This window comes from Hakea prostrata, chromosome 3, assembly GCF_041222555.1.
Source record: "Hakea prostrata isolate BN-2017 chromosome 3, UWA_Hpros_2, whole genome shotgun sequence".
Lineage (NCBI taxonomy): Eukaryota > Viridiplantae > Streptophyta > Magnoliopsida > Proteales > Proteaceae > Hakea > Hakea prostrata.
This window is the reverse complement of record NC_142602.1, coordinates 63788438-63816086: the sequence shown is the minus strand read 5'-3', so window position 1 is coordinate 63816086 and position 27649 is coordinate 63788438. Positions and strand designations below refer to the sequence as shown.

The window sequence follows — 27649 nt, the reverse complement described above, 5'->3', positions numbered from 1 at the left end:
AAGTACTTAAGCAGCAAGCCCTTCAATGACTTATTGGTTCCCTTCAATACTCAAGCCTACAGAGATGGCCTAAATGATGTTTGGAAATCAATTCTGAGGAGGAAGCCATGCTTTGACACGGCTCCTCATCAAAACGTCTACCACCTTGAAGTTTTTGAGAGTCTCCAACTTCCCCTTTCCGAATGGGCCGAAGGCTTAGAAGATCCTACTGTTGCTGATCATGATCTTGAGCTTTACCTCGATGACTCTCCACCTTTAACTCCCGTTCGAAGCTTATGGAACTATTCACAATTGCCGAGGGCGAGATTCATGTGTCGGTCGAAGGGCCTGATCAAACTAACGGTCATCTTGGATCACTACCAACATCCTCTAATTGAGATACAACAACATTTGCGCTTTTTTTTTTTTTTTTTTTTTTACTTGACATTGCTCCTCAGCCTCGATGTTTACTTCGTTTTTATAAGATGTAAAAAACCTGTTCAAGAATGAGCCGTTCTCGTTCGGATCTCATATGTAGTAGATTTTTGAACTTTGTGAAGGTTGGCTCTTCCTGGTCCTTGTATAAATTAAAGCTTCTTTTTCAATCGCTTTGCCTGATATTTGCTTAAACATTGCAAACATTGCATACTTAGGGTGTAAGTTTCCGAGGATGCCTTTCGGGCTTAACCCTGCCCCATGCTTAGAAAATTTAAAATCTTCTTAAGCTTTCGAAGGTCTCACTCGGGTATTAAACCGAAGCCTTTTACTTGAGAAATTCCTTAGAATTATCACTAGGCTTTCAAAGGTCTCACTCGGGTATTAAATCGAAGCCTTTTACCTGAGAAGTTCCTTAGAATTATCTCTAGGCTTTCAAAGGTCTCACTCGGGTATTAAACCGAAGCCTTTTACCCGAGAAATTCCTTAGAATTATCTCTAGGCTTTTGAAGGTCTCACTCGGGTATTAAACCGAAGCCTTTTACCTGAGAAATTCCTTTAGAATTATCTCTAGGCTTTCGAAGGTCTCACTCAGGTATTAAACCAAAGCCTTTTGAATTGATCATGCCATTTGTGCTATCTATCCTGTCATGCCCCCGTTTAAAAGAGATTTGGTTTTTGAAAATATAGATTGCATAAAAATGCGATTACATATAAATTTGAAAATGACTAAGGATAGAATTTCTTCAAATGTCTTGCATTCCAAGACTGACCAAGTTCACGATCTGTAGCTAGATTCTTCAGCTTATACGCTCCCAAACCTACTAGCTTGATTATCATATATGGCCCCTCCCATGAAGGATCCAATTTCTTTTGATGACGAGGGTTTGATGCCAGAGTGCTTCTTAGGACTCCCCTGATCGAAATTGTCGATGCTTCACCTAGGAGTTATAATGGGAGGCCATTTTCCACTGATAATGCTGATTTCGGGCAACGGCCTTTGTTCGAACTTCGTCTAGCAAATCTAAGTTGTCTAGCAATCCTTGTTCATTTGCTTTTTCTTCAAATTCCCTCTCTCGGAGAGTTCCTGCCATTATCTCAACCGGAGCCAAAGCTTCTAATCCATAAGCCAATTTGAAAGGGGTTTCTCCTATGGGTGTTTGAAATGTATTTTGGTATGCCCAAAGACATTCGAGAGTTCTTCGACCCACAAAGCTTTATTTGACTTGAGCCTCTTCTTTAATCCATCCAACAAGGTTTGGTTGGTTACCACTACTTGGCCATTGCTCTGAGGATATGCTACTGAGGACATCCGAGGCTTAAACATGTGTGGGGGGGGGAATTGTGTGTAGGGGGGGGGGTAAAATGGTGGCTGGGGGGGGGGTAAAAATTTGGGGGGTGGCGCGAATGTAAGAAGAATGGAAAACAAAACCTATAACTTTTTTTTTTTTTTTTTGGTTGGTGGGGGGTGGGTGGGTTTTTGGGGGGTTGGGGTTGATAAAAAAAAAAAAAAAATAACGCGCGCGGGGGGGGGGGTGGGTGTGTTTTTCTTCTTTTTTTTGCGCCTGGGGGGGGGGGGGGTGGGGGGGGGGGGGGTGGGGGGGGGGGGGGTGGGTGGGGGGTTGTTGGGTGGTGGTTGTGGGGGGTTGGGTCGGCCCCCGCCCGGGCGGGGGGGGGGGGGGCGGGCGCGGCGACAACCCGCGGATGTGAACCGTCACAAGATCCATGGTTTTAGTCTATCAATAATAATAAATACAAATACAGATAATCAAGAGCAAGAATAGTGCAATAGTTAATAAAAAAGTTACAGGAGTCCAAATACTCCGATAAATATCCAAGAAATAATCAAAGAAGGAAGATCAAGAATCAAAAGTAATATCGAGTTCAGCGGAAGCAAAATAAGTAACTAAATAGTCTTCATCTTCAGGAGGCTTCATGCTCGCAAGTTCATGTATAGTCCTGTCTCGTGCCACATCGCCTTCAAACAAGAAGGCTCTTTCATACGAATCATCTCCAACTTCCGACGTTGTGCAACCATCTCGTACAGTTTATATAATACATACAATGAAAGGAATGAGTTCCAACGAACTCAAGCAAGGAACAAGCAATTCTCATATATATGTCAATACAATCCACGAATGCACATATGAAATGATATGGATGATATGCGAAATATGAATGCTACTAAGATCTAACTATGCAAGTCTCTAATAGCTGACATGCTTTAAGATATACACCAGCCCTCCTTTGGGTAAGTCTCATCACTCGATCCGGCAAGGACTGGTTACCTCGTAGGGATCCCGGGCAAAGGGGTAAGTCCACACCGGCTCTCAAAACCGTGGTCGGGGGTTAAGTCAACACTCTCTCACCACGACCATTGGCAATGAGTACCGGCGCATGTCGGGGTTTCTAATCCAATGCAAGGTCATAATGGTAACATACTATATGAAGTCCAGATACTTCCCCTATGGCACCAACCAACTCGGTTCAAGTATCCTTCGCAACCTAGGAGTAAGAATCCTCACGGATCGGATACCTCTCGTTGGACTCCACTCCTTAACCCTATGGTCATCCACATATTATTGGGGCGGATGCTCTCATGACTCCTCGCGACACCCGGTCCGCTCCTTGGACGTCCATGAGCCCAACCCTAACATATGCAACCCTACCATTACATGACCAATAGTGGACCACTGAGTCTCCGCACGGACTGGTTACCGCTGTTGGATGAAACATAGTCACGTCACCATTGTCACGGGTCACCCGGCTTCAATTCCCCGCCGAAAGGGTAATAGCATGTGGGGTACCTAGCCATGCAATTCTAGACTCCTTAAGTATGTCATCAAGTAATCATGATAGTGTTGGAGACATCAGCAGGCATGTGTCCCATTCCACAAACCTTCTGATATCCCAAGCCAAGATATCCCAATGGAATACCCCTTTCATCACAATCACACTACAACACTCTTTATCATACCATGAACAGTTGTGCAATATCATAAAAGATGAAGTACATCAAGGAATACCACAAACAACAAGTGTACAATAAGATTCACATGCTTTATACAATTACAAAGCAAGTTACATGATCAAAGAATAGTAAATAGAACAACGAAACATCATGTATATGTAATTGCATATAAATAAGAATGCATGTCCTTACCTGTAATTTAGTAGAAGTCCTCTAACTTGCAATCCAAAAACTATTATAAGACTTTTATTTGAAACAGAGAACACCTAGGCATAGGGTTACAAGAATGTATAAGTCACATAAACCAAATTGAATCAAAACCGAAATCTATTTGGTCACCATGTTTATCAGCCACGGTCGCTTGTGCCGGTCGCTTAGGTTAAGCGACCGCCACTAGTGACCGCCCCAAAAAAGATGAGCTTCAATCCGAAACTCAAGCTTCGATTACTCGATTTCAATCCGGTTTTCGAGTAATCTCATCCTAAGTCTCGAATTAAACACTCCCAAAGACAAAAGGGTAAGAGAAAGCAATCCCCTATCATCGGTGGATTATCCCTAACCCTCTCCTTTATTGAATTTTCCATCTCACGAAGCGTGGTTCGTTTATGGTTATTCCATCTCACGCAGATAAAAAAAAGGGTAAAGAATAACCAAGGGGTAATCACAGTGACGAGGAAAAAGGGTAAAACCAAACTAACGGAGATAAAAGAGTAGAGAACGAAGGGTTAGTTCAATACCTCACACCGTAAAGCCGAGAAGAAGAGAACCGATCCTCCAAACCACCGTCGCACTCTGCAGACTCTTTCGGATCTTCCCCGCAGCCGTCTTAACTCCCAAATAAGAAATAACGAATAAAGTAATCGTTAAAGAGACGGAGTTTGCCTTTTATAGAAGTCTGGGGGCAAAATAGGGCAAAATCCCCGAAAACAGACCGGAGGCGGTCGCTTAATGGTCGCTTAGGTTAAGCGACCGCCACTAGTAACCGCCCCCATGAAATTTGTCATACAAGGGTGCTTTGCTCATGGGGTTGAAGACCAAGTACAACCAAACCCAAATGAAGACATGGGGGAGATCATAGTCCGAAAAATCAATCATAATAGGTTTGTAACAAAGAGGTTAGGGTTTCATCATAACATATGGCTCATGAAAAGGTTATGATCACGGAAAGAGAGGGAATGATTGTTATCAAGAAAATAGCAAGAAATCATAGGAAATCTAGTTTATGTTAACAGAAACATTACCCATGAGGTTTCCCTCACATGGAAGGTTACAAGAGGTTTCCAGAAAGATCATTCAAGGGTTAGGGTTTCAAGGAATTTATTTGGCTAGGGTTAAGATCATGATGATGATCATAGATCTCAAAGAATAGAATGAGATCATGGAATAGATGGTTGCAAGAATGCATCATCTTCTTCCTGATCTCAAACAAGAACAAGAACGAAGAAAGAATAATTAGAAATCCTAATTAGGTTAAACATGGATCATGAATAAAATATAGTGATCAAGTTTAGGTTAACACAAATATCACCCAAGGGAAAGAGAAACAAAGAATGCACAATCTGAAAAAGTGTTGGGAAGTTTCCAACAAATAAAAGAACAATAGGGTTTCATATATGGTTACCTCTCACGAGAGTTGGTTACCTCCCATGAGAGTTACTCATAATTAATTCTCACAAAAACAACCCAAGATAGATAAAGGAAAATCTCATTAGTATTTCAAAATAAAGAATGGAATTAGAAAGGGTCTACTAATGAGAGAAAATAAGGTTCTCAATTAAAGTGAAGGGAAACAAATTCAAATCATACAATTAGGGATTTACTAACAAGAATCCGTGTATCCCACGAAAAGACTAAGGAGAATAAAGATTCACCCTTAGGGCAAGGAATTTACAATCAAGAAAGGTTTTGGGGAGGGTCCAATGAATTAATAGAAAATAAAAGGGTTGCCAATTGTTCCAAGGAAAACAAGGATCAACTCATCAATCATGAGGACACAAGGGAAGGTCATGGTAATAATATGAGACCTTCCCCACAATAATAAAGATAGGTAGGAAATTAGGGAAAGTATCATTAAGAGCTTTGGTGGAATCAAATTCAAGGATCATCGCCATATGGCTTCAAGATCATAGAGTGAATTAGGGGATTCACTTTAGGGTTAAAAGAATTAAAGAAGAGGTCATTACAGTAGTGTAATACCCTTCTCATGATCAGAAACTCAGAAGTAGAGAAGAAAGAATGAATTAAAGAAGAAGCGAATTGAATACCAACCTTTTAGAAGAGAAACCGATGAAGAAATCAGAACAGATGCTTGGGGATCTTTCTTGGCTTCGAAGGAGAGGTTCTAGGGATCTTCCCACGTTCTCCCAAGGCTTAGAAACAGATTGAGAGTGAAACACATGGAGTTCCCCCTTTTAAATAGCACAAAGAGTTCAAGAGTTACTAGGGTTTCACCAAACTGACCCTGTTGGTTGATTGGTTGCCAAAGAGGAAGTTCAAAGGTCGATCCCACACTATCTAAAGGTTTAGAAACATAATGGAAATAGTTTACCACGAAATTAAAAGAAATAAAGCTTTTGAAAACCTTCAAAACAGATATTTACCAAAATGCCACTGCTCTGGACAACTTATTCAAAAATAAGGATTTAATGGGCTAAACTTCAATATTTTTGGATGGGCTTCTTTCAATACATCGTACTACTTACCTAGTATGGAGGGACGTCTTCAAACCAGGTCCAACTAAGCTTTAGGTCCATCAACCAAGTTCTTCTTCACAAATAAATAGTTCAACACCAAATCAAGTAAGGTTTCCATAAGGAAACACCATCATCAATATCCATGGGTTTTGGGTCAAACACCATATCTTCTACCGAGATGGCCCACAAAGACATCTTCCTAAGATTTTCAAAGATAGAAAAACTGAAATCACGGTCAAACTTCAAAGTCAACATTAAATAAAACCCGACTTCACGCAAAACGGGTCTGGTTTCGGGGTGGGGTGGGGGGGGGGGGAGGTGGGGGGGGGCCAAGCCCGGGGGGCCCTTCTTGAACCCTGGGGGGGAAACAACCCGGGCCACAAAATGGTGTGGGGGGCGCCGCCCCCCCCGAGGGGCCCCACGGACCCCCCGCCCCGCTCCTCCATGGGGGGGTGCTCGGGCTGCGCCCCACCGACCCGAACAGCGGGCCGGCCAAAGAGCAAAAGAACCGCACCGCCGTTCGGTGTGTGTCTGGGTGTTCGCTGGTGGACGTTGTGCCCCCTTGTCTGCTTGTTGGTCCTGCGGGGCGTTGTGCGGTGTTGATGTTTTCGACCATCCGCCTCCATTCATTTTTAATTTATTTAATTTATTTTTTTTTTTTGGTTGGGCGCCTCGGGAAGCTTAGTTCCTCAATATATCTCGAAGGTTCAAGGGTCCTTTCTTTCGCATTAGCCAGTCTTGAGAGTTCGTCCGCCATGGTATTCTCCTTTCTTGGAATCTGACAGATTTTGATGTCTTTGAACTCCTTCCTCAGGGTTTGTATCATCTCTTGATACTTCTACAACCTAGGCTCTTTGGTCCCGTACTCTCCTTGTACCTGATTAACAATAAGCTGAGAATCACTGTAAACAGTCATCTCAGCTATTGCTAGAGCTTTTGCCAATCGAAGACCAGCTATGAAGGCTTCATATTTTGCTTCGTTGTTTCTTGCTTCAAAACTAAATGTTAGGGCATAGCGAATTATAAAGCCTCCTGGACTTTTTAGTAAGACTCTTGTGCCAGCTCCCTGTTTATTGCTCGAACCATCTACATAAATGTCCCATATGGTCGGGATATTGGGTTCGGTAATTCCTTCTTCGGCTGGAGTTGTAGTTTCAACCACAAAGTTTGCCAAGGCTTGAGCCTTTATAGTTGTGTGTGGTTTGAAATCTACTTGTAACTCTCTAAGCTCCACCGACCATGCCACCATTCTTCCAGATAAATCAGGTTTATAATGAACTTTTTTTTAGAGGAAAAGTGGTTAATACCTCTATTGGGTGAGGCTAGAAGTAGGGCCTGAGTTTTCTAGCTGCTATTATGAGTGCTAACACTTGTTTCTTGATCATGGAATATCTGGTTTCTGCATCCAGGAGCACATGGATGACATAGTAGATAGGCCACTGCTTCTTCTCTTTTTCTTGAACGAGGACTGCATTGACGACCGAAAGGGAATTTTCCAAGTAAACTTACAAAGTTTCTCCTTTTTCTGGGCCGAGATAAAAGAGGTGGTTTCCCGAGCGTGGTTTTCAGGTTCTTGAAGGCTTTCTGGCACTTGTCTGTCCATCGTGCTTCTTTGATCCCATTAAAATCCTTCAAGGCTTTGAAGAATGGTAGGTGCGTTTCTCCCGATTGTGCTATGAACTGTTTCAATGCTGCAACTCTACTCGTTAGACATTGTACGTCCTGAACGGTCTTTGGAGGCTCCATATTGATCAAAGCTTGTATTTTGGCTGGATTAGCCTCAATCCCTCTTTGGGAGACCATGAACTCCATAAATTTTCCCGAAGATACTCCGAACGCGCATTTCTCTAGGTTCAACTTCATCTGATATTTTCTTAAAACTGAAAATACCTCTGCCAAATCTATGATATGTCCTGAACGCTTAAGGCTATTTACCAGCATGTCATCTACATAAGCTTCCGTATTCTTCCCAATCAAATCTTTAAAGATTTTGTTCACTGCTTTTTGATAGGTTGCTCCCGCATTCTCTAATCCGAACAACATGACTTTGTAATAGAAACTTTCATGATCGGTCATGAAAGCTGTAAATTTCTCATCTTTCTGATTCATCGAAATCTGGTTGTAGCCTGAGTACACGTCCATGAAACTCAAAGTTTCATACTCAGCGGTTGCATCAATCAGGAGATCTATTCGAGGCAAAGGATAACAATCCTTCGGGCATGCCTTGTTAAGGTCTGTGTAATCAGTACACATCCTCCACTTTCCATTTGATTTATTGACCATCTTCACATTGGCTAGCCAAGTTGGACATTCGATAGGTTCGATGAAGCCCAAACTCTTCAGCTTCTCTACCTCATCTCTGATAGCCTCATGCTTCTCAATTGAGAAGTTCCTCCTTCTCTAAATTACCGGCTTGATCTTTGGATTTATCCAAAGCTTGTGTTCTGTGACTATTCGGTCAATGCCAGGCATGTCATCAGCTGACCATGCAAATACATATATGTTCTTTCAAAGAAAACTCTTCAACTCTTCCTTGAAATCTTCCGGTTGTTCGGACCCGATGTGGGTTGTTCTTCTTTCATCCTCAAAGTCCAATTGGATTCGTTCCAATTTTTCTACAGGTTCGGGCCTCTACATCTCATCTTCATCCCGGACATCGCATACTTCTATCGGTAACGCCGTGGCCTTTCTAGGACCAGCCTTATTCTTTAGATATGAAACATAGCATTGTCGGGAAGTTTTTTTTTATCAAGAGCTACCTGTCCAATCCCTTTCTCAATTGGGAATTTGATCTTCATATGCTTGGTTGAAACCACTGCCCCCAGCTTCGAAAGAGATGGCCTCTTGAGGATGACGTTGTATGCGGGAAGCTCCTGAAAGACTAAGAAGTTTACGCAGATAGTGGTTTCCTTGGGGAAATTTTCCATTGTGAGGTATAGTTGTACTAATCCTTCCGCAATTGCTAATGATCCAGCAAATCCATACAAATGGGTAGAGGATGGCTTCATCAGATCTTCCTCCATTTTCAGCTTCTGGTAGGCATCATATGAAAAAAGATCTGCAGACGATCTTGTGTCAACCAACACTATGTGCACCTCCCGATGACCGATTTCAACTTTGATCACAATCACGTCATCATGAGGTGTGCATACGCCTCTTTCATCTTCTTCACCGAATGTAATGATGTCTTCTGCATTTGGCCTCTTTCGCTTCGATGCTTCTCCAGACCCAATGAACTTGGACTTGGCCTTTAGTTTCTTGAAAGATTTGGGTTCTAAGCCCCCCAAATATTATGAGGATAGGAGATCAGCTGGCCTTAACAACCTCCTTTCCCTTTTTTGACAGAGGAGCTTCGGCCCGACGATCCCCGCTTCCCGAACGCTCCCTTCTTTTTTCGGCAGTCGTTCTTTGATCATTACCTCATCCTTTGACAAAGTTGGACAAGTGTCCTTGAGATATCAACCTTTCGATGTCTGCCTTGAGATGTCTGCAATCATTCGTGTAATGTCCGTAATCTTTATGAAAATGGCAATACTTCTCCTTGTTCTTTTCTTCTGGTCTAGCTATCAACTTTGGTGGCCATTTTAGGATGTCCTGATTCTTGATTTGCATCAAGATTTCTGAGCGTGGAGTATTCAATGGTGTATTCTCCGCATGGTCGGGCGAACGTTGCCTCCATCCCAAACGTGGCTTACGATTCCGATCATTGCTGGGCGGCTCTGACCTGTGGCCTTTCTCAGGTGCCTTTTGATCTTAGTTGGAGACCTTAACTTATCCTTGGCGCACATCAAGAATCTCAATCACTTCATCTTGCTAATGGCACCTTTGCACCAGTTCGGAATAAGTGGTGGGCATATCGTGGAGTAAAAGCTCCAAGAGTGTTCTGTTGGTAAGTCTAGTGAAGAGTGCAATCTTGGCCACCTGTAAGTCCAAATTCTTGATCTCCATGGTGACTTTATTGAATCTTTTCAGGTATTCCCGAATTGATTCATTCTTTCCTTGCTTGACGGTGAACAAAGTCTCCTCCGTCTTCTTGGTCTGATTTCGCTTTGGAACTGACAGATGAACTTTTGGGCCAAATCTTCAAAATCAGTAATTCTTCCCGAAGGAAGATTCGAGAACCATTTTTGTGCTGATCCCGTGAGTGAGGACCAGAACACTCTACATAGAATGGCATTAGAGTTTTCAGCAACGGCCATTGTCTGCTAGTAGTAACTGATGTGTGCAATAGGATCTCCCGAACCGTCAAAAGGGGAGAAAATTGGGAGTCTAAAATTATGGGGAAACTCGAACCTGGCGATAAAATCTGTGAACGGGGTTTTCTTGATGATTGAGTAAATACCATCAATTCTCTTTCCTTTGGTGAGTTGTCCCAACTTTTGATTAATGTTCGCCAGCTCCCGATCAATGTGAACCGCCCGAACGCCATCTTCTCGAACACTATCTCGACCCGAACGTTGGGACATTGGTGTATGTGTGCGAACCCCTCATTCTAACCTGGTGATGGTCCTGGTTCGACTCGCCTGCGACCTATCATGCTGACCATCTCTTCTAGGCAATTCTCCAGTTCTTCGTTCTCTGGTTCGACCCCTATAATTTCTTCGGGGACCTTGCCCATAATTCTGGCCTTCGGCTGGTTGCCTATCTCTCTGCTGAGAATGCCCTTGTCTCGGAGAAAGATGTATCTCCGTTCCTCTCATGCATCCTCGAGCCTCCACCTGATCATGGGGATTAGGAGCCTGAGGAGCCACTACTTGTCTTGCTATTGTACGAAGCGTCTGCTGTATCTCCAGAAATTGAAGCTACATTTGATTCATTTGCTCCCGAAGGTTATTTGGGTTGTTGGGATGTTCATCTCCAACCAATCTAGCATCTTCACAAACTTTTACCTTCTGGAATGCCTCTTCCCAGAGGAGGGTGAGTATCTTGGAGCCTTTGAGCCGCAGCTGCTGCTGCCGCCTTGGATCTGGTAACCATGAATTCTTGAAGCATTTCCCATAGACGACGCCAAATGATGTGTCCAAAATCTGCTTAGCCCTTGAGATGCTTGAGGAAACACCTGCAAAACAATGTTAGACGTGGCCCGACCGTGGGGTCGGGAGGCCACCTCCAAAGGCTAAGTTAGTTAAGGAACTGATCACAAAGCTAGGCTAGTCGTAGTGCAAAAAATTGAATGTGATTATAGGGAAAATGATTTAGCTACCTGTGTTGTGCGTAGGCTACTTATTTATATAGATTTTACCTTTGATTCCCGATCGTTGGATTCGTTCGTGCCTCTTCTTGGTGACTGTCAAATCTTGTGGTTAATCCCCTTTTTCAGAGATGAAGGTGGTTCTCCTCGCGGACACGATCCTTCACCCCATAAATGGTGGCAATTGCCATGTTTTGCATGATCGTCCACTCCTGAGGTTCATGGCAACCGTCTACAACTGAGTCTCGTGTCTCGGATTCTTTGGGGTCACGTTCATCCTTGGAAGTGTGAGATTCCTTCTTGATGATTCAACCGGATGTCTGAACCTGATCATGGTCGAGCCATCTTCGACCGGAGTCAAAGTCTGAACCAAAGGCAGACCCGGTTCGGTGTAAATTTTCCCGTATCACTATGTATATATTATATAGAAAACTTCCTTTTTCGCTCTTTTAAAAAAAAGTTGGGTAGAAATTTAAGTTTTTTTTTTTTTTAAATGTCTACATTGATTAGACATATTTTAAACTTAGAATAATTAAAAGCATAAAACTATAAACATTAACATCACATTGTTGTTAGTCACTTTTTAAGATATAATATGTTTATAATACACCAATATTTTTATATATTAGATAGTCCAAATTGAACAATAGGTTAGATGCAAAATTAATAGCAAGTTATATGATTCAAATTTGATCACAGACAGTAGGAGTATCAATAAAACCTTGTAGACCCAGCCTATTCCAAACCAGCCTTAAGTCTGGTCTGATGTCTGCTTGATTTTTTCAACCCTAAAGGCTGGTTTGGGTCACAAAAATGATCAACCCTATATTTGTTTAGTTTGATTAAATTTTGCTAAAAATGTAATTATGGCATCAATGCAACATTGGTTAGTTGGTAAGAATATTATTTCTCATTCAAGAGGTCTTTAGTTCATTACAATACATGCCAAACTCCTCACTTTGTTTTTTTAAATATTAGAGTCAAGATAGGCTGGGTTGGGTTTTAGTTTGGGTTTTAATTTCAATTTCTAGGGTTGGGTTAGGGTTCAAGGCTGGCTTGGCCCAATTAGGGACAAGGGTTAGGGCAGGGGCCAACTGTCCCGACTCGGCTTATTCAATGACAATTAGGATGGGAATGCGCTTGACTTGGCCCTGTAGAGTTTAGGGCTAGGGACAAAATTTATAGGTCGTGAATTAGGGTCAAGGCAGGAATGGGCTTAGCTAAAAACATCTAGGATTGGAATTGCAATCAGAAAAGCCCAACCCACCCTTGATTACAGCCCTACTCCGAAGGGAAAAGCCCAAGATTATGTATGGGTAATTTGGTATATGTTTTAGGTTTTTTTATATATATAAATATTTGAGAAAATTACATAAAATTTACATATTAACCCCCTTATTTGCAATTAATTAAATCTGCTACCTCTCAAAAAAGTAAATTATAAATGAACCTTTACTATTAAATATGAAAGTTAAATGATGATGCCATCATGATATCAATTTTACCTTTTTTTATTGGGAAATTTTCTTAATTTTACCTTTTTTTATTGGGAAGATTTCTAGATGATCAAAATTTTAAAAAGATTTACTCAATAAGATATTTTTTAAATAATTTTACTTAAGGATCTTATTTTTGAAAATAATTATCAAATCCGAAATTTAGTGATAATTTTTCCCTCCCAATTGATATTCTACTAGAACTATCCAAATTACCCTCAAGTCTTTTTTATAAAAACTTGTGAGAAGCACTTACCAATTCCGTCAATCTCTTAGCATTTTTAGGGTCAACAACATCTTGTCTTTTTTTTCCCCTCTCTCAGTACTCTTAACATTCGTCAGTTTCACCATTTGCAATGAAAGACTGGAGGGTAATTTGGGTAGATCATGGTAAAATATTAGTCACGAATTTAATATATTCTTCCTCACAATGTTTAGTTTTGATGTCAATTTTGGATTTTAGAGGTTTTCTCTGTGAAACATGATGTGGTGTTTGATCAGAAGAAGTCGTGACTCCAACCTTAATTTTTTGGGAAGACTAACAAGGATTGGAGGAGGAGGAGGAGGTTGTGGAGGTTCTGGGTCTTTGGGCCGAGTTGCAAACACGTGAAAGCCTTCATGGTGTTGACTAATTGATTGGAGAAGCAGGTGTTGCCAGAGGATCAAAAGTCAAGAGAGGAAGGAGAACGGAATAAGGGTAGATTTGGAATCCTAAATATACTTAGATAAAGAAGGGTAAACTTGGTATTTTAAATATTTATTTAGTGATGACATCATCATTTAACTCAACACTTAATACTACAGGTGTCTATATAATTGAACTGTTTTGAGAGATGATGTATCTAATTGATTGATACACATGCATGGAGTCTATATGTAATTTGTCCATATTTTAGCAATTGATATTTTTTGAGTAGAAAAGATTCTTATCCAAGGAGCAAGACAAGGCCTGAAAACATAAATCTCTAAGCCAAGAAATCGAAATGGCAAACAGTCAAAATGTTTCCTTGGCCCTCTTCATTTCGCCTACAATAATATTAAGATCTACTGGATAGTTACCTTCAAAAAATCAAAAAATGAAAACATAAAACTAACAAATCCTATACTCTTTCCTGACATCAAACTATGCAGCCTAACATTTTAGGTTACCACAGGCGCATCATAAGAAGACAAGAAGACTGGCTGCCGGGTTCTTTTTTGGGGGTGGGGGTAAAGAAGATGAAAAAGGCATACACTGGCTCTCATGGCAGAAGTTGACTCATTCTAAAGAAAATGGAGGGCTTGATTCCGGGACCCTGCGCTTCACAACAAGGCTCTACTCTCTAAGGTAGTGTGGAAACTTCTATAGGAGCCCCAGTCATTGTTCCATAAAGTGATGAAGGCTATCTATTACCCACATACTACTTTCATGGAGGCAAGATTGGGAAGTAACCCATCTTGGGGCTGGAGGAGTATCCTTTAAGGAAGGAGAGTGCTATTGAAGGGGCTGCAGTGGAAAATAGGCACATACACTATAATTGATGTGTGGGGAGCAAGGTGGGTGCACAAGATTGAGAGTCACAAAGTAGTAACCCCTTTGGACCCAAGTGGATATGCTATTCACAAGGATGAGGAGCTCATTGATCCAGTTGAGAGAGCATGGAGGAAAGACATGGTGGAACAATAATTTGTACCAGAGGTTGCTGCAGCACTATTAAAGATCCATCCCCCTATGTTCCCAAGTGAAGACAAGCTAGTTTGGGCTGCAGATAGATAAGGTATCTTCTCAGTGCAATGAGCAGAGCATATATTAGTTAATGAAAGGGATAAAAGGGAGAAACAACAACCTTCATCTTTGAGAAGAGATGCTTGGGAAGAGGTACCTAAGGACGTCTGGAATCGGATTTGGAACTGTCATACTATCCCTAAAATTCACAGTTTTTTATGGAGAGCTGTGGCAAATAGTGTGGGGTTCTATGAAGATTTCCTAAGGAGAAATATAAATATTCACACGAGTTGCAATTGTTGCAATGATGAAGTTGAAACTATAGACCATGTACTACTTCACTCCTCCTTTGCAGGAGTGGTTTGGTTTGGTTACCCTTTATTGATGAACCTCTGGGCTGACTCAGATATGAAGCCAGCTGATTGGATGGCAAAATGGAATGCCTTCCATGTAAATGGCAAAGAGGAAGGTAGGAGCTTGGAATGTATAGCATCCTTTGTGTTATGGCACATCTGGCTAGCTTGAAATGATAGGATCTTCAATAGAAGGAACACCAAACAGGATGAAGTTATTAGCAAGGCAACTAGATATGCTCAAGAACTTTTGCATAGTAGTGCACAGGTCTCCAACAACCATCGTGCGAGGCAGAAAACACAGACGGCAAGCCATTGGATTCCTCCACATAAAGGCTCTTACAAGGTTAACACGAATGCAGCTCAAAGTAAGTTGTAGGAAAAGCTGGAATGGGTTTCATTATTTGTGATGAGGATGGAATTGCTTTAGTTGCTACATCTCTCCCAACTGAGTTTGTTGACATCTTTGATGAGGAAGTTGTCGCTCTGTGGGAAAGATTGAAGGCAGCTAAGGACCCCGAGCAAGGACATATGATGGTGGAAATAGACAATTTGGAATTGGTCTTAGTTCTTAATAATAGACTCAAACCTATTCCACTGAGCACTCTTCCTATCGTGTCTAACGAGTGACATGCTCCATCTTTCTTCATTGTTTCCCAATTGTAGTTTTCTTTATGTTCCTAGAATGGCCAATAAACTAGCAAAGGTGGCCTTGTCGGTCCCAATCTCGACATCTTGGCCTATCACTCCATGGTTAGATGACTCTGTTGATGTCCCCACATGTATTGCTCGATTTTTCAGTAAGGAGTTTCATTAACCACCCCCCCCCCAGAAAAGGAAAGAAAGATAAAACTTAGGATAAAACAGGATACAATTTTTCCTATTTTCCTCTTTTAACAATGGTGTTTGGAATTTATTTTAAATATTACCGAGATCCCAAATTTCATTTGATGTTATCCAATACCTCACATACCTTGGTGCTCATGACAAATATTGGAGTGTGAAAACTTATTAAGGAACACATTTATGGGAGAGGTAATACACATGTTATCCAATACCTCACTCCCAGACATGATGCATGAGAGAATTTATAGGAGAGGTAATACCATGATTTGCCAAGGATGATGGCGTTGCAGGGAAAGGGGACAGAGTGGTTGAGGATGTTAGAGGTACTTAGAGTGAAGAAAATAAAAATATATTAGATATTGAGGCCATTTCGTGAGGGGATTTGTAAATATTTTTAAACTTTAACTTAATACCTGTAAAACATGATTTAAACCTCTTAGTTTTCTTAGGGCCTGTTAGTTACTTGAGTTAGAAGTCAAATATCTAGAGATTGAGGATGTTGGAGGTTTTTAGAGTAGAAATAAAAATATAGAGGATATTGAGGTCATTTCATGAGGGGATTTTGTAAATATTTTTAAACTTTAACTTATACCCACCTTGTCAACTCATTTTCCCCAAGCAATCATGGGATTTCCCAACATTGAGGGCCTTTTTTGTATCAATTCTCATTCTCATTTTCTGGCATTTTTTTTTATGTGATTAGTAGTCATTTTGAATCCTATTTTTATTTAAACCCAAATTCCATAATAGACAAAAAATCCATTATAAACTTTTTGTCCATTATGTATTATGGGTAAAAGAACTCTATTCATTTTTGCATATGTCACTTAAAATTCAAAAGTAAATTGAGATTATAATTAAAAACTTACGTTCTTTTCTCTATTTTCATTATCATTTTTTAATCAACTTTTCATTTTGACATCCCAAGTTTATTTTTAATTCGATAATTTGTTCTGGACAAGTTACCAAACCATTTTTCATTTTTGAGCAAAAATGGATTACTATATTCATTTCTTTTAAATTGACAAAATAGAGAATGAGAATTGATAACAAAAAAGCCCTAAGTATACAAATAAATAATAGAGGAAAGAGAAGGAAAATTTTCACATATACTAGCATAAGTATTATGGAATATGCAATATAAATCTTCTTACTCAATAATAAGATAGATGGCTTTTCACTTTTCTCATCCATGGCTTTTGATCGTCATTGACCTTTGCTTTGGCTTACACATTTGCATTCTTGAGGTTAACCTGAAGCACCCAACAATCCTCCAAAACATAGTATGCCCAATGACTACCCCTATTATCACTCCAGAACAATACCCTGCAATCATGAATCTCCAATCAAGTAAACCTATTGTATAATCTTCTTCTTTTTCCAGTGTTAAAGCAATTGGAGGAAATGATCTTTCTATTATTGGTCCACATCTCTTGGATAATGGAAATCCACACAATCCTACATTTCCTTCGTACGATGCAAGTGAAAAGGTTCCAAATTGCTGTCCTTGTGGAATCATTCCTGTGAGATTATTTTCTGATAGATTCAAAAATGAAAGGGATGTGAGACTTGCCATTTGGTGGGGGATTTCCCCTGACAAACTATTTTTGGAAAGATCTAGTGACTCCAATTGAATTAATTGAGCAAATGAAGCTGGAATTTGGCCTGTAAGGACATTTGCAGATAAATTGACCTCCATGAGTGCTTTTAGTACCCCAATTTCTGCTGAAATGTTTCCTTCAAACTTATTGTGAGAAAGATTTATGATGGTAAGTGTGCTAAAGATCATTTCCATCTCCAAATGAATCCCTTTGCTTACTATATCAATGATATCATGACCAGAAGATATATTTTGCAAAGATAGATAGGCACCCAATCGAGATGCATTAGCATCCAACATTAACTTCCATTGAGAAATATAATCCAATGGCAGTTTTCCTGTAAAGTTGTTTTCAGAGATGTCAAACAGTTGCAGCATTGAAAAGCAAGGAGAATGACTGACCTTTGACTTTGGTGAAAGAGGACCATAGAATTTGTTCGACCTCAAAATCAATACGCGCAATTGAGGTAGGCTTTGCAACCAAAAAGGGAAAGTCCCACTTAACTGGTTATTCCCAAGTTCTAACTCCTCTAAGTCAATGCAGTTCGCCATTGATTTCGGTAAGTTCCCCTGGAGTTGATTCCCGTTGAGCTTTAACATTTGAAGTTTACATCCTTTGGTGAAAGAAGCAGGAATTGGCCCATGTAAGTTGTTCTGCTCTAGAAATAAGACCGATATATTTCCAATCATATGACCAAAACACTTGTTAGGAATCACACCGCTTAATTTGTTATATGACAAATCAAGAAGTCTAAGATTGGTTCCATTACAAGCAGATGAGATTGGGATTTTGCCAACCGGTTTAGAATGGTGGGAGAAGTTATCATCATGATCACCATCATCGAGAATACCATTTAATTGGTTGTATGACAAATCTATATATTGCAATGATGGGATAGACAACAGAGATGGATGGATGGGTCCCTCAAGTAAATTGTTCCCTAAGTCTAGAGTCACAAGATTGGAAAATCCACCCTTGAAGAATGAAGGAATTTGACTGCTCAAGTTGTTATATGAAAGAACCAAAAATTTAAGTTTAGTCAGATTTGCAAATGAAGATGGGATTTGACCAGTCAAACTATTATATGAAAGATCTAAGGAAACAAGATTGGTTAGATTTGCAAATGAAGATGGGAATGGTCCTTGAAGAAAATTGTTGCCCAAATTAAGATAATAAAGATTGGGAAATTTGTCTTTGGAAGATGAAGGTATTTGACCGGTCAAACTATTAAATGAAAGATCTAAGTAAAGAAGATTGGTTAGATTTTCAAATGGAGATAGGATTGAAGAAATTGGTCCAGATAAACTACAATTGGAAAAGCTCACAACCTCCAACGACTTCAAATTCCTGATTGAGCTGGGAAACTTTCCACATGGTGGTAATGAATCGAAGAATAACAATCGTAGAGAATTTACATAAGGGAACTCAGGCAAGCAACCTGAGAGAAGATGGTTATCAAATAAATCCAAGAATTCTAAGTGTGGTAGTAGGTAAAAAAGGTTCCTCGGAATCTCACCGTACAATTTTGTGGAACTGAGAGAAAGTTCTCTTAAAGAAGGGAGTTTCCCTAGGAGATCTGGTATTGTTGAAGACAAATTGTTGGAGTCTAAGCTGAGTCCTGATAAGGAATGTAGGTGTAGAAGAGATGTATCAACAGGCTTTGAGATTGAACAATTGGACAACAATAACCATTCGAGGTTAGGGAGCACGGAGGATACAACTTGAGACCAGTCATAATTATTATCTGACGACATGTTCACCCAACTGAGACCAAGTACCGTCAAATTGGATAGATTTTGAATGAGAGTTTTGAGGTTGGGATTTCTGAGTTTCAACCCCCTGTTGTAGGAGACATCAAGAGAAACCAACTCTGTCATCCGTGAAATATCTGAGGGGATTTGACCATCAAAGGAATTCCACGAGAGGTCGAGATGTGTTAACTTGAAGAGTCGATGAAAACCATGTGGAATGGAACCTTCAAAACTGTTCCAAGAGAGGTCAAGCACTTGGAGGTCTAGAAGGTGGAAAAGGCTGTTATTGTCGTGGATTTGTCCACTAAATTGGTTCTCACGGAGATGGAGATGTGTTAGATTGAAGAGCCGATTGATCCCATCCAGAATAGAGCCCTCAAAATTGTTGTAAGAGAGATTGAGTTTTTGGAGGTTATGAAGGTGGAAGAGGCTACTATTTTCCTGGATTTGTCCGCTAAAAGCATTCCCAGAAAGGTCGAGAATTGTTAAACTAGAAAGTCGATCAAACCCATGTGGAATAGAGCCCTCAAAATGGTTCTTGGACAGATTAAGATTTCTTAAATCAGAGAGCCGATTGAACCCAGATGAAATAGAACCACTGATTGAATTGTTGAAGAGGATCAGCGATTGGAGGTGGGTAAGATGGAAGAGTGCACTGGTGGAAGGGATAGAACCGCAAAGACCAAAAGAATTGAGGTCGAGACCAATCACATGACCACTGAGACTGTCACATGTGACTCCCGTCCATGAACAACAGTCGGTATTGTTCTTCCAGGACTCGAATGGGTTATCATCATGATGAGCATGGAAACAAGATTGTTGCTCATGCTTCAGTTGAAGCAAAGCAAACATCTGATCAGGGAGACATGACTGATTTAAGGGTGGTGAGATTGAATAGGAAAAAACGGTAGTAGACAACAAAGAGAGGAAGAGAAATACTATTGCTATTGCTCTTCTCATTTTGTTATCTCAGACTCAGACTCAGACGGAGGAGGATGCAGGGGAATTAAAGACTCTGAGGAAGGGAGATGGGGTTTAATTAATGATCAGTAGTGATATTCTATTTATAGAAGACGAAAGGCACTGGCTAAGGCTCATACATGGGACCCACTGACCCCTACTACCAGGATTAATCTGGCATGAAGACCAAGGGTCATTCCACGTATAAAAGAAATCCTAGCTAGGTACGATTTCTAAGACTTTTGATTTTTTTTGGTAAAATATGACTTTTGATCCTTGGTAGATCCAAAGACAACATCTTGGAAGAATCTTCAGGAGATCAGAAACCCATTCAAATGCCATGAGAATGTAATCAAAATGGTCCATCATTTCACTTTCCATAAAGCGTTTGAGTGGTTTCCTTAAAATTACTTGAACTTCCACTCAGAGGTTTGGGTGGTTTCCATGTAATAATGAAAGATGCCATCCCCGCAAAAAAAACAACGATATCATCACTAAGGTATAGATGTTCACATTCCTCGTTAAGGCTCAAGCCTTGGAACCCATAAACTGACAATCTTTCATGACTTTATATTTCTACCCAAAAAAAAAAAAAACTTCAACATTATATTCCCAAAATGATACCCATTTGGCTTGGCTTTGAGGTGAGTCACCCTACGTTTTCCTCTAAAACGTTCTGTTTTCATTATAGATTACCATCCCAACAAAACAGGGACTTTATTATTCTTCCCCAAAAAATAGGAACCCCTTTTTAATTTTTCTATAACAGCTGCGTCATACAAATTGCTGCGTTCCTTTCCATTATTACTTTGTGAAAAAGTGTAGAAAAGTAAAATGTAAGACTCGCAAGTAATACTTTTCCTCCCTTCATTTCCTTTCTTTCTGTCTCACCCCATTACACATAAAGCCCACATTTTTTTTCCATCCCATCTTCGCAAACAAACATAGCCTAAAGGTGAAAAATATTCAAATTTAATCTGATGGAAAACATTTATTTATTTATTTATTTTAACACGCTTAGAAAACAACGACCTAGAAGAATCATTAAGGGTGAAAAACGTTCAAACTCCATGAGATGGAAAATGTTTATAATGGCCACCAAGCCCTTTTTTTTCAACACGCAAAACACTCCTAGTCTTATTCCACATAGAATCTTAAGTGACACATGTGAAATGACTAATCTTGGTTTGTGCTTCCATTATAATATTAAAAAGTTTATGAAGACAGAAGGTACGAGAGGTGATTTAATAAGTCAAAAGCGTAATTATCTCGTAAGAAAAAAAATATCAAAAAGTGACCAGATATATTTTTTTTTGTTATAGGACATTAGTAACATTAATTAAAAAAAATTCGACGAGGGTTTAAACTTAATCATGTTTTAAAGTACCCATATCAAGAATTTGCAGAACAAGCAACGACTTCCATATGGTATAGACTTCCATGTTGTTGACCAAAAAAAAAACTTCCATGTCTTAAAATAAATCATCACATGACGTTCAACAATTGCCAATACCACACTAAAATTTAAACCCAGCCAATCAGTTCACAGCTTACCCTTTTTATTTATTTATTTTTCTAACTCATTTGATACAGCTGTAACATAGAGAAGCCAACATTCACAAGGACGATGGATCTTCTTTAAACTAAAAATTATACATCTTCGACTTCCTTAATCAACTGGTGCTGGTTGCCATATAAACACTTTCTTAATTTGTGTTTCCAGTAGCTTTATGAGATTTTCTAGTCTTCAATTAGAACTATTAAAAAATATAGGGTTCTCTGTCGATGGATACAACTGACAGAGAAGGATAAAAAATTAAGGCAGCTTTGATTTGTCATTTGTGCTTCCATTAAAATGTTAAAAATTTATGAAAAAAGAAGGCGCGAGAGGTGATTTAACAAGTTAAAAGCGTAATTATCCCCTGAGAAAAAGAGTATCAAAGAGTGATTGATGCACCCTTGTATTCCACCTAGAGGCTCAAGTGAAAACCATAATACGACAAATATATACTCTTTTGTTATAGAAAGATTCAATACGAGCAGATATGTCCTTTTCTATTGTAAGGGACATCTGTAACAGTAAAAAAATTCAACGAGAGTATAAACTTAATCAAGTTTTGAGGTACTAGTATCAAATATCGTATTAGTCAAGTGGTTTTAAGAGACATTTTCTTGTATTGAATATTATAACGTACTGGTTAATGTATTTTAATGCAATTTAATAGAGAGACATATTGAGATATATTATATTGGGATATGTACACATATTAATATCGTATGGTATCGTGGAATACTTTAAACCTTGAACTTAATAATCAAAATCTAAGAGGTCTATATTTAATTTTCTCTTTAAGAAAATGTTGTAGTGTTAAGCATGCATTTATCATTATTTATTTGATTTAATTTTCCATACTTAGTTAATTACAAGAAAGTTAATTGAGTATTTTTGTGTATTTTTCAGGAATAAGGTGATTTTGGTTATTAGAGATAATGTGGAACAAAATTGGCAAATATATTAGATATTTGTGGATTTTAAATCAAGGAATTCAATCTTGCTACCCAAGAAATTATGAAAAGTGAGATCCATCTTAATTAATGCAATGAGAGCATGAATCTTAGCCAAATTGGAAACAGGTGGAGGTCCAAGGAACAAAATTGGTAATAAGATCTGAAAATCGGGTAAACAGACTCACCTTGAGTATTTTGGACATATCTATCTCATATGAACTCGGATTGCGGTGATTCAAAATGCTATGAACGATATCGAAAATATCTACAACTTTCTAGTTTTAAGTTTTTCCAAAATCCGAACGAATAAAGTTAGAATTGACGGGTAAAGAGAACAAGTTCATTGTGTGCAGGAGAAATGGAGAAGTCAGTCACAGAGAAGAGGAGAAGACGGAAAACACGGATCTTGGCTCTCATCTCTCTCATTGCTCAAGAAGAAGACCACATCTCTCTCTCTCTCTCTCTCTCTCTCTCTCTCTCTCTAAATTTCATCTTTATTTGTTTTATGAACTTTGTTACAATCAGTAGCTAGTTCCTTTTCTTTGGGATGTAGATGAACTATGCTTATTTCATTAATTTGATTGTTCTATATCTTCTAGTTGATTGTGTTTGAGTCTGGCCAAAGATATTCTATAGCTAAGCAAACTAAGCATGCCAAGCTTTGGTGAAGGACGATAGTCTTGCGAAGATAGGGCATATCTAGGAAAGGTCATCATTTGTTTTGAAGCATAAAGTTATATCGGTTAGTGAAAAGCATTGGGGATTCGAAATCCCAAAGATCTTCACGTATTCATAGTTAAAGTTTTTGTATTAATTAATATATTTAATTTAAATTTAGTTTTTTTGAATTCAATCTTAGTAACTTTGCCTTTTAGTTCCCTATAGTTCAACCCCGTACTTTCTGCTAGTTAGATTAGTATAGGATTTTATTTTTGATTGGTTAGCGACACGATCAAATTTTGGCTCCATTGCCGGGGACTGAAGCACAGTTGCTAGAATTGATTTTTGTCAATTAGGCATAGCTTTTAGAGTAGTTTTAATTTTTCTAATTTCTAAGTTTTTCGATTGTTTAACCAATCTCTTTTTCTTTTGTTTTGTAGGTGACTGCAAGAGTAGCGATTTGATAATTATTAAGGTTGTCATCTTTTATTTCCTAGATATATTTTTATTTAGGACATTTCAATTGTAATATTTGCACTAGATTGGATTGTTTAGGTTAATTTTTAAAATTCCCCATCCCTCCAATCCCAAAAGTGTAATTCTTGTTTGGAAGATCACGTGGATTGCGTTCAAGTACGTCCTAAACCCTCTCTTTTGCTATAGTTATTTATTTTATTTTATTTATTTAGCTATTCTTTTCTATGTGTATGCATGGTCGCCGATCCCTAAATCCTAAGTCGACCCCGTTTTCCTTAGAGTTAGAACAGACCTTGGCCACCCTTCGAAGGCAAGAGCCATGGCAAACAATGAGCCTCCAATGAGGCCCTTGAGTGAGCATTTCATTCCTACCACATATACTCCAGTTTCTTGTATTAAGTTGTCTTACAAAGAGGCGGCTCAATAGGAGATCAAGTCTAGTGTGATTCAAATGCTACCATCTTTTTATGGACTCGCCAATGAAGAGACTTATAAGCAGTTAGATGAATTTTTATAGTTGTCCTCCACGGTTAAAATTCATAACCTCTCAGTTGATCTTTAAGGCTACTTCTTTTCCCATTCTCCCTTAAAGATAAAGCTAAGTATTCGCTTCATTTTTTGGACAATGTTAAAATTTCCACTTGGGCAGAAATGCAACAGGAGTTCCTTAAAAAATTCTTCCCCATTTTCCGTACCAATAGCCTTAGAAGAGCGATAACGAGTTTCTCCTAACAAGAAGGAGAACAATTTCATGAGGCATGTGAAAGACTCAAAGAAATACTTAGAAAGTGCCCCCACCATGATATTCCTAAATGGCAGTTGGTTCAATGCTTTTATGATGGCCTTAGAGACCGACATAGGCAAATGGTTGATTCTTTTTGTGGTGGGACTTTCATGCACAAGAATGAGGATGGGGCATGTGAACTTTTTGACCCTTAGTGAGAACTCCCAATATCATGCCTTAGCAGCTATAACTGAAATTCTATCCACTGGGTAACCAAAGAGGAGCGGTCTCTATAAGATCAATCCTATTGTTGAGATGAGCGCTAAGGTTGACTTGCTATCAAAAAAATTGGACTATCTCTTGTCATTAGGACAACAAACCCCATCTCCATTTCCTACAAGTTTCTCTCCACCCAATCAAATTGAAGCATGTGCTTTATGTTCTAGCCTATCCCATCATGTCACTGATTGCCATTTGGCTACACAATACCCTGAGTTTGTTGAGGAGCATGCACATTTGGCCCAAGGAGTTTCTAAACTGGGCAATGATCGATATTCCAATACCTACAACCCAGGATGGCGAAACCATCCCAATTTTTCATGGCGAAACTCAATGCTCAATCTCTCTCATCAAATACCTTATAGGCCACCTCCATTTAGTCTGCAACAAAATGCCTGTAGGAATGAGAAACCATCATCCTCGCAACCCTCACATAATTCATCATTTGAGGATAAGGTACTAAAGGCACTTAGTGGACTAGAGCAAAACACTCAATTGTTACATTCTCATTCTCTTCTTTTTTTTTCGGTGGGAAAATTAAAGCTTTATTTATTTAACTGAAATCCCCTGGGGATCTTACACATTAAAGAGTTGAAGAGTAAAACCCAAGCTAAAAAGGGGGGGTGGGGAGAAACGATACAGAAACCAATTCCGAGAGCAGGCCACGAGTTTATCAAGTTCATCAGCTGCAAAGTTGACTTCATGAGGGATGTAGGAGAATGAACATTCAAGAAAGGACGCTGCCAGCCTACGGATGTCGGAAATGAGGTGTGAGATTTTCCAACTTCCACTAGATTCCAGATGTGTAAGGGAAAATATAAGCGCCTGGTTATCGCTTTCCACTTGGAGATGGGTGATCTGAAAGTTGACAGCGAGGCTAAGACATGATGAAATGCTAGTGCCTCGGCTGTAAGAGAGTCTTGAGAGCCCGTGCCTTGTCCAAAAGCAAACACCTTTTGATGACAAGAGTCACGAGCTATACCACCAATCCTGAACATGTTGGATTAAGACATGAAGAGCCATCCACATTTAATTTGATCCTGCCTGGAGGTGGAGGTTCCCACCTAATTAGAGAGATAGGTTTACTAGGGAGGTGAAGAGGGGTTGGAGGTGAAAATGCAAAGATCGCATGTTGTAAACGCAACATGGCTTCTGGAAGCTTTGGGGTGGGGGGTGGGGGGGGGCAAAAGAGTGGACAATCGTGTTATAGTATCCCCAAAGGGCTGAAAGGGCGATGAGGGTGTGTAATGGCTGCTGTGTGTGAGAGGAAGAGCCAGTAGGTTGAGTGTCAAAGGCTTGGATTTGGAGGTCGAATGGACGTGTGGGATCCCATCGATGAAGGTTAAGAGAATGCCATAAGTTGGTGGTGAAAGGGCACTTGATAAAGAGGTGATGAGCTGAAAAAGGGTAATGGCCACAGAAGTGACAATGGAGCTGTACATGACAACCCTTTGATGGAGCAAGTCGGCCATAGGTAGTTTCCCCATAACCGTTTTCCATAGGAAGAAGAGAATTCGAGGAGGTAGGGGGAGGTGCCAAAGCCTAAGCCAGTTAAAATGAGGGACAGAGGGGGGGGGGGGCAGGGTGAAGAAGTTGCTAACCGGTAAGCTGAACAAACTGTGAACTTACTTGAGGAAGTGGGCTGCCAAATGAATCGATCAGCCTGTGGGAAGAGGAGGATTGGGATGCTGAGGATTTTGATTTCTAGGTCAGCAGGCCACCAATCAAATACCTTGTCCCGATACTAAGATGCTGTTGCAGGATTGATGAATGCTGAAAGCTTTATGGGGAGAGAGGCAGCTGGAAAGAAACCTTTATCAGGAGGTTGGTTTGGTACCCAATTGAGATTCCAAGGACTAGCTTGGGTACCATCACCTATTTGAAGAAACATACCTTGGTGTAAAAGTTCCCGAGCTTTAAGCAACGATTTCCATCCCCAGGAAGTAGATGGTGGAGAGGGTGCTTCTAGAAAGGTGCCATGCTTGAAATACTTGTGTTTCATCAATCTACCCCATAGCGAATCAAAGGGGTTTAGTAATTCCCATGCCTTCTAAGACAGAAGAGTGAGGTTAAAAACAGCACTTTGCCTGAGGTTAAGGCCACCTTCTCTAGTCGAGTGACAAATATGTACCCATGAGACTGTATGAATATGCCCTTGTGAACCATTACCATTAGACTAGAAACAGTCCCTAGAAAGCTTATCAAGAGTGTTGGTGATCTATGCGGGGAGCTGGAAGCATGACATAAAATGAGTGGGCATGGCTGCTAGCGTGGATTGGATCAGGATCTTTTTCCCCGCATAAGATAGGTACTTAGCTCGCCAGTGTTGAAGTCGGTTATTAACTCTAGATAGCAATGAAACACAATGCTTCTTCTTAAACTTACCTGGGATGAGGGGAATGCCTAGATAAATATCCAGCTCCGATGATGTGCTCGGACTTGTGGTAGTGAGAAGAGAGGGTACACTTCATGCTTGATGATGTGCACGGACCGTAATGTGCTCGTGTTTTTTGGATATTGAGTTGCTGTCTTGAATAACGAAAGTAGTCCTCCAGGACCCGATGAAAAGTCCGAGCCTCTGATTTGGTGGCTTGACCAAACATAATTAAATCATCAGCAAAGGCTAGGTGGGATAAACGCTTAGCTCCTCGAGAGAGCTGAATGCCTCGGAGCTTTTTACGATGAAGGGCAATTTCCAAATGGGACGTCAGAACTTCCGCACAAAGAACAAAGAGATAGGAAGATAAGAGATCGCCTTCCCGGAGGCCCCAAGACAGGGAGAAGGGCTGCATGGGGGACTGTTAACTAAGACCAAAAGTTGGGTGGTCGTAACACACTTCATGACCCACTCAATCCAACGAGGAGGGAAGCCAAAGTTGTGCAAAGTGGAGGCAATAAAGTTCCATTCTAAGCGATCATATGCTTTGCTCATGTCCAGCTTGACCGCCATAATACCTTTCTTCCGTTTCTTATGAGAGTGGATTTTGTGCATTAACTCATGGGCAATAAGAATATTGTCC

General features: G+C 40.0%; 1 protein-coding gene and 1 non-coding gene across 2 annotated transcripts; both read right to left on the bottom strand.

Annotated features, from left to right (window-relative positions):
- Window positions 1-16821: 16821 nt before the first annotated feature.
- On the bottom strand, window positions 16822-19873 carry LOC149022740 (uncharacterized). The gene has a single exon (XM_089147688.1). The coding sequence runs from the start codon at window positions 19871-19873 to the stop codon at window positions 16856-16858; it is 3018 nt and encodes a 1005-aa protein (XP_089003814.1). The 3' UTR covers window positions 16822-16855.
- Window positions 19874-24325: 4452 nt separating this feature from the next.
- LOC149022739 (small nucleolar RNA R71) lies at window positions 24326-24432 on the bottom strand. Its single transcript, XR_016172615.1, has one exon. It is a non-coding gene; the product is annotated as a small nucleolar RNA R71 (small nucleolar RNA).
- Window positions 24433-27649: the final 3217 nt, after the last annotated feature.

Bases quoted from the DNA above. Each gene is read 5' to 3' on its own strand.
- LOC149022740 (XM_089147688.1), bottom strand. From the start codon at position 19,873: ATGTTTGCTTTGCTTCAACTGAAGCATGAGCAACAATCTTGTTTCCAT.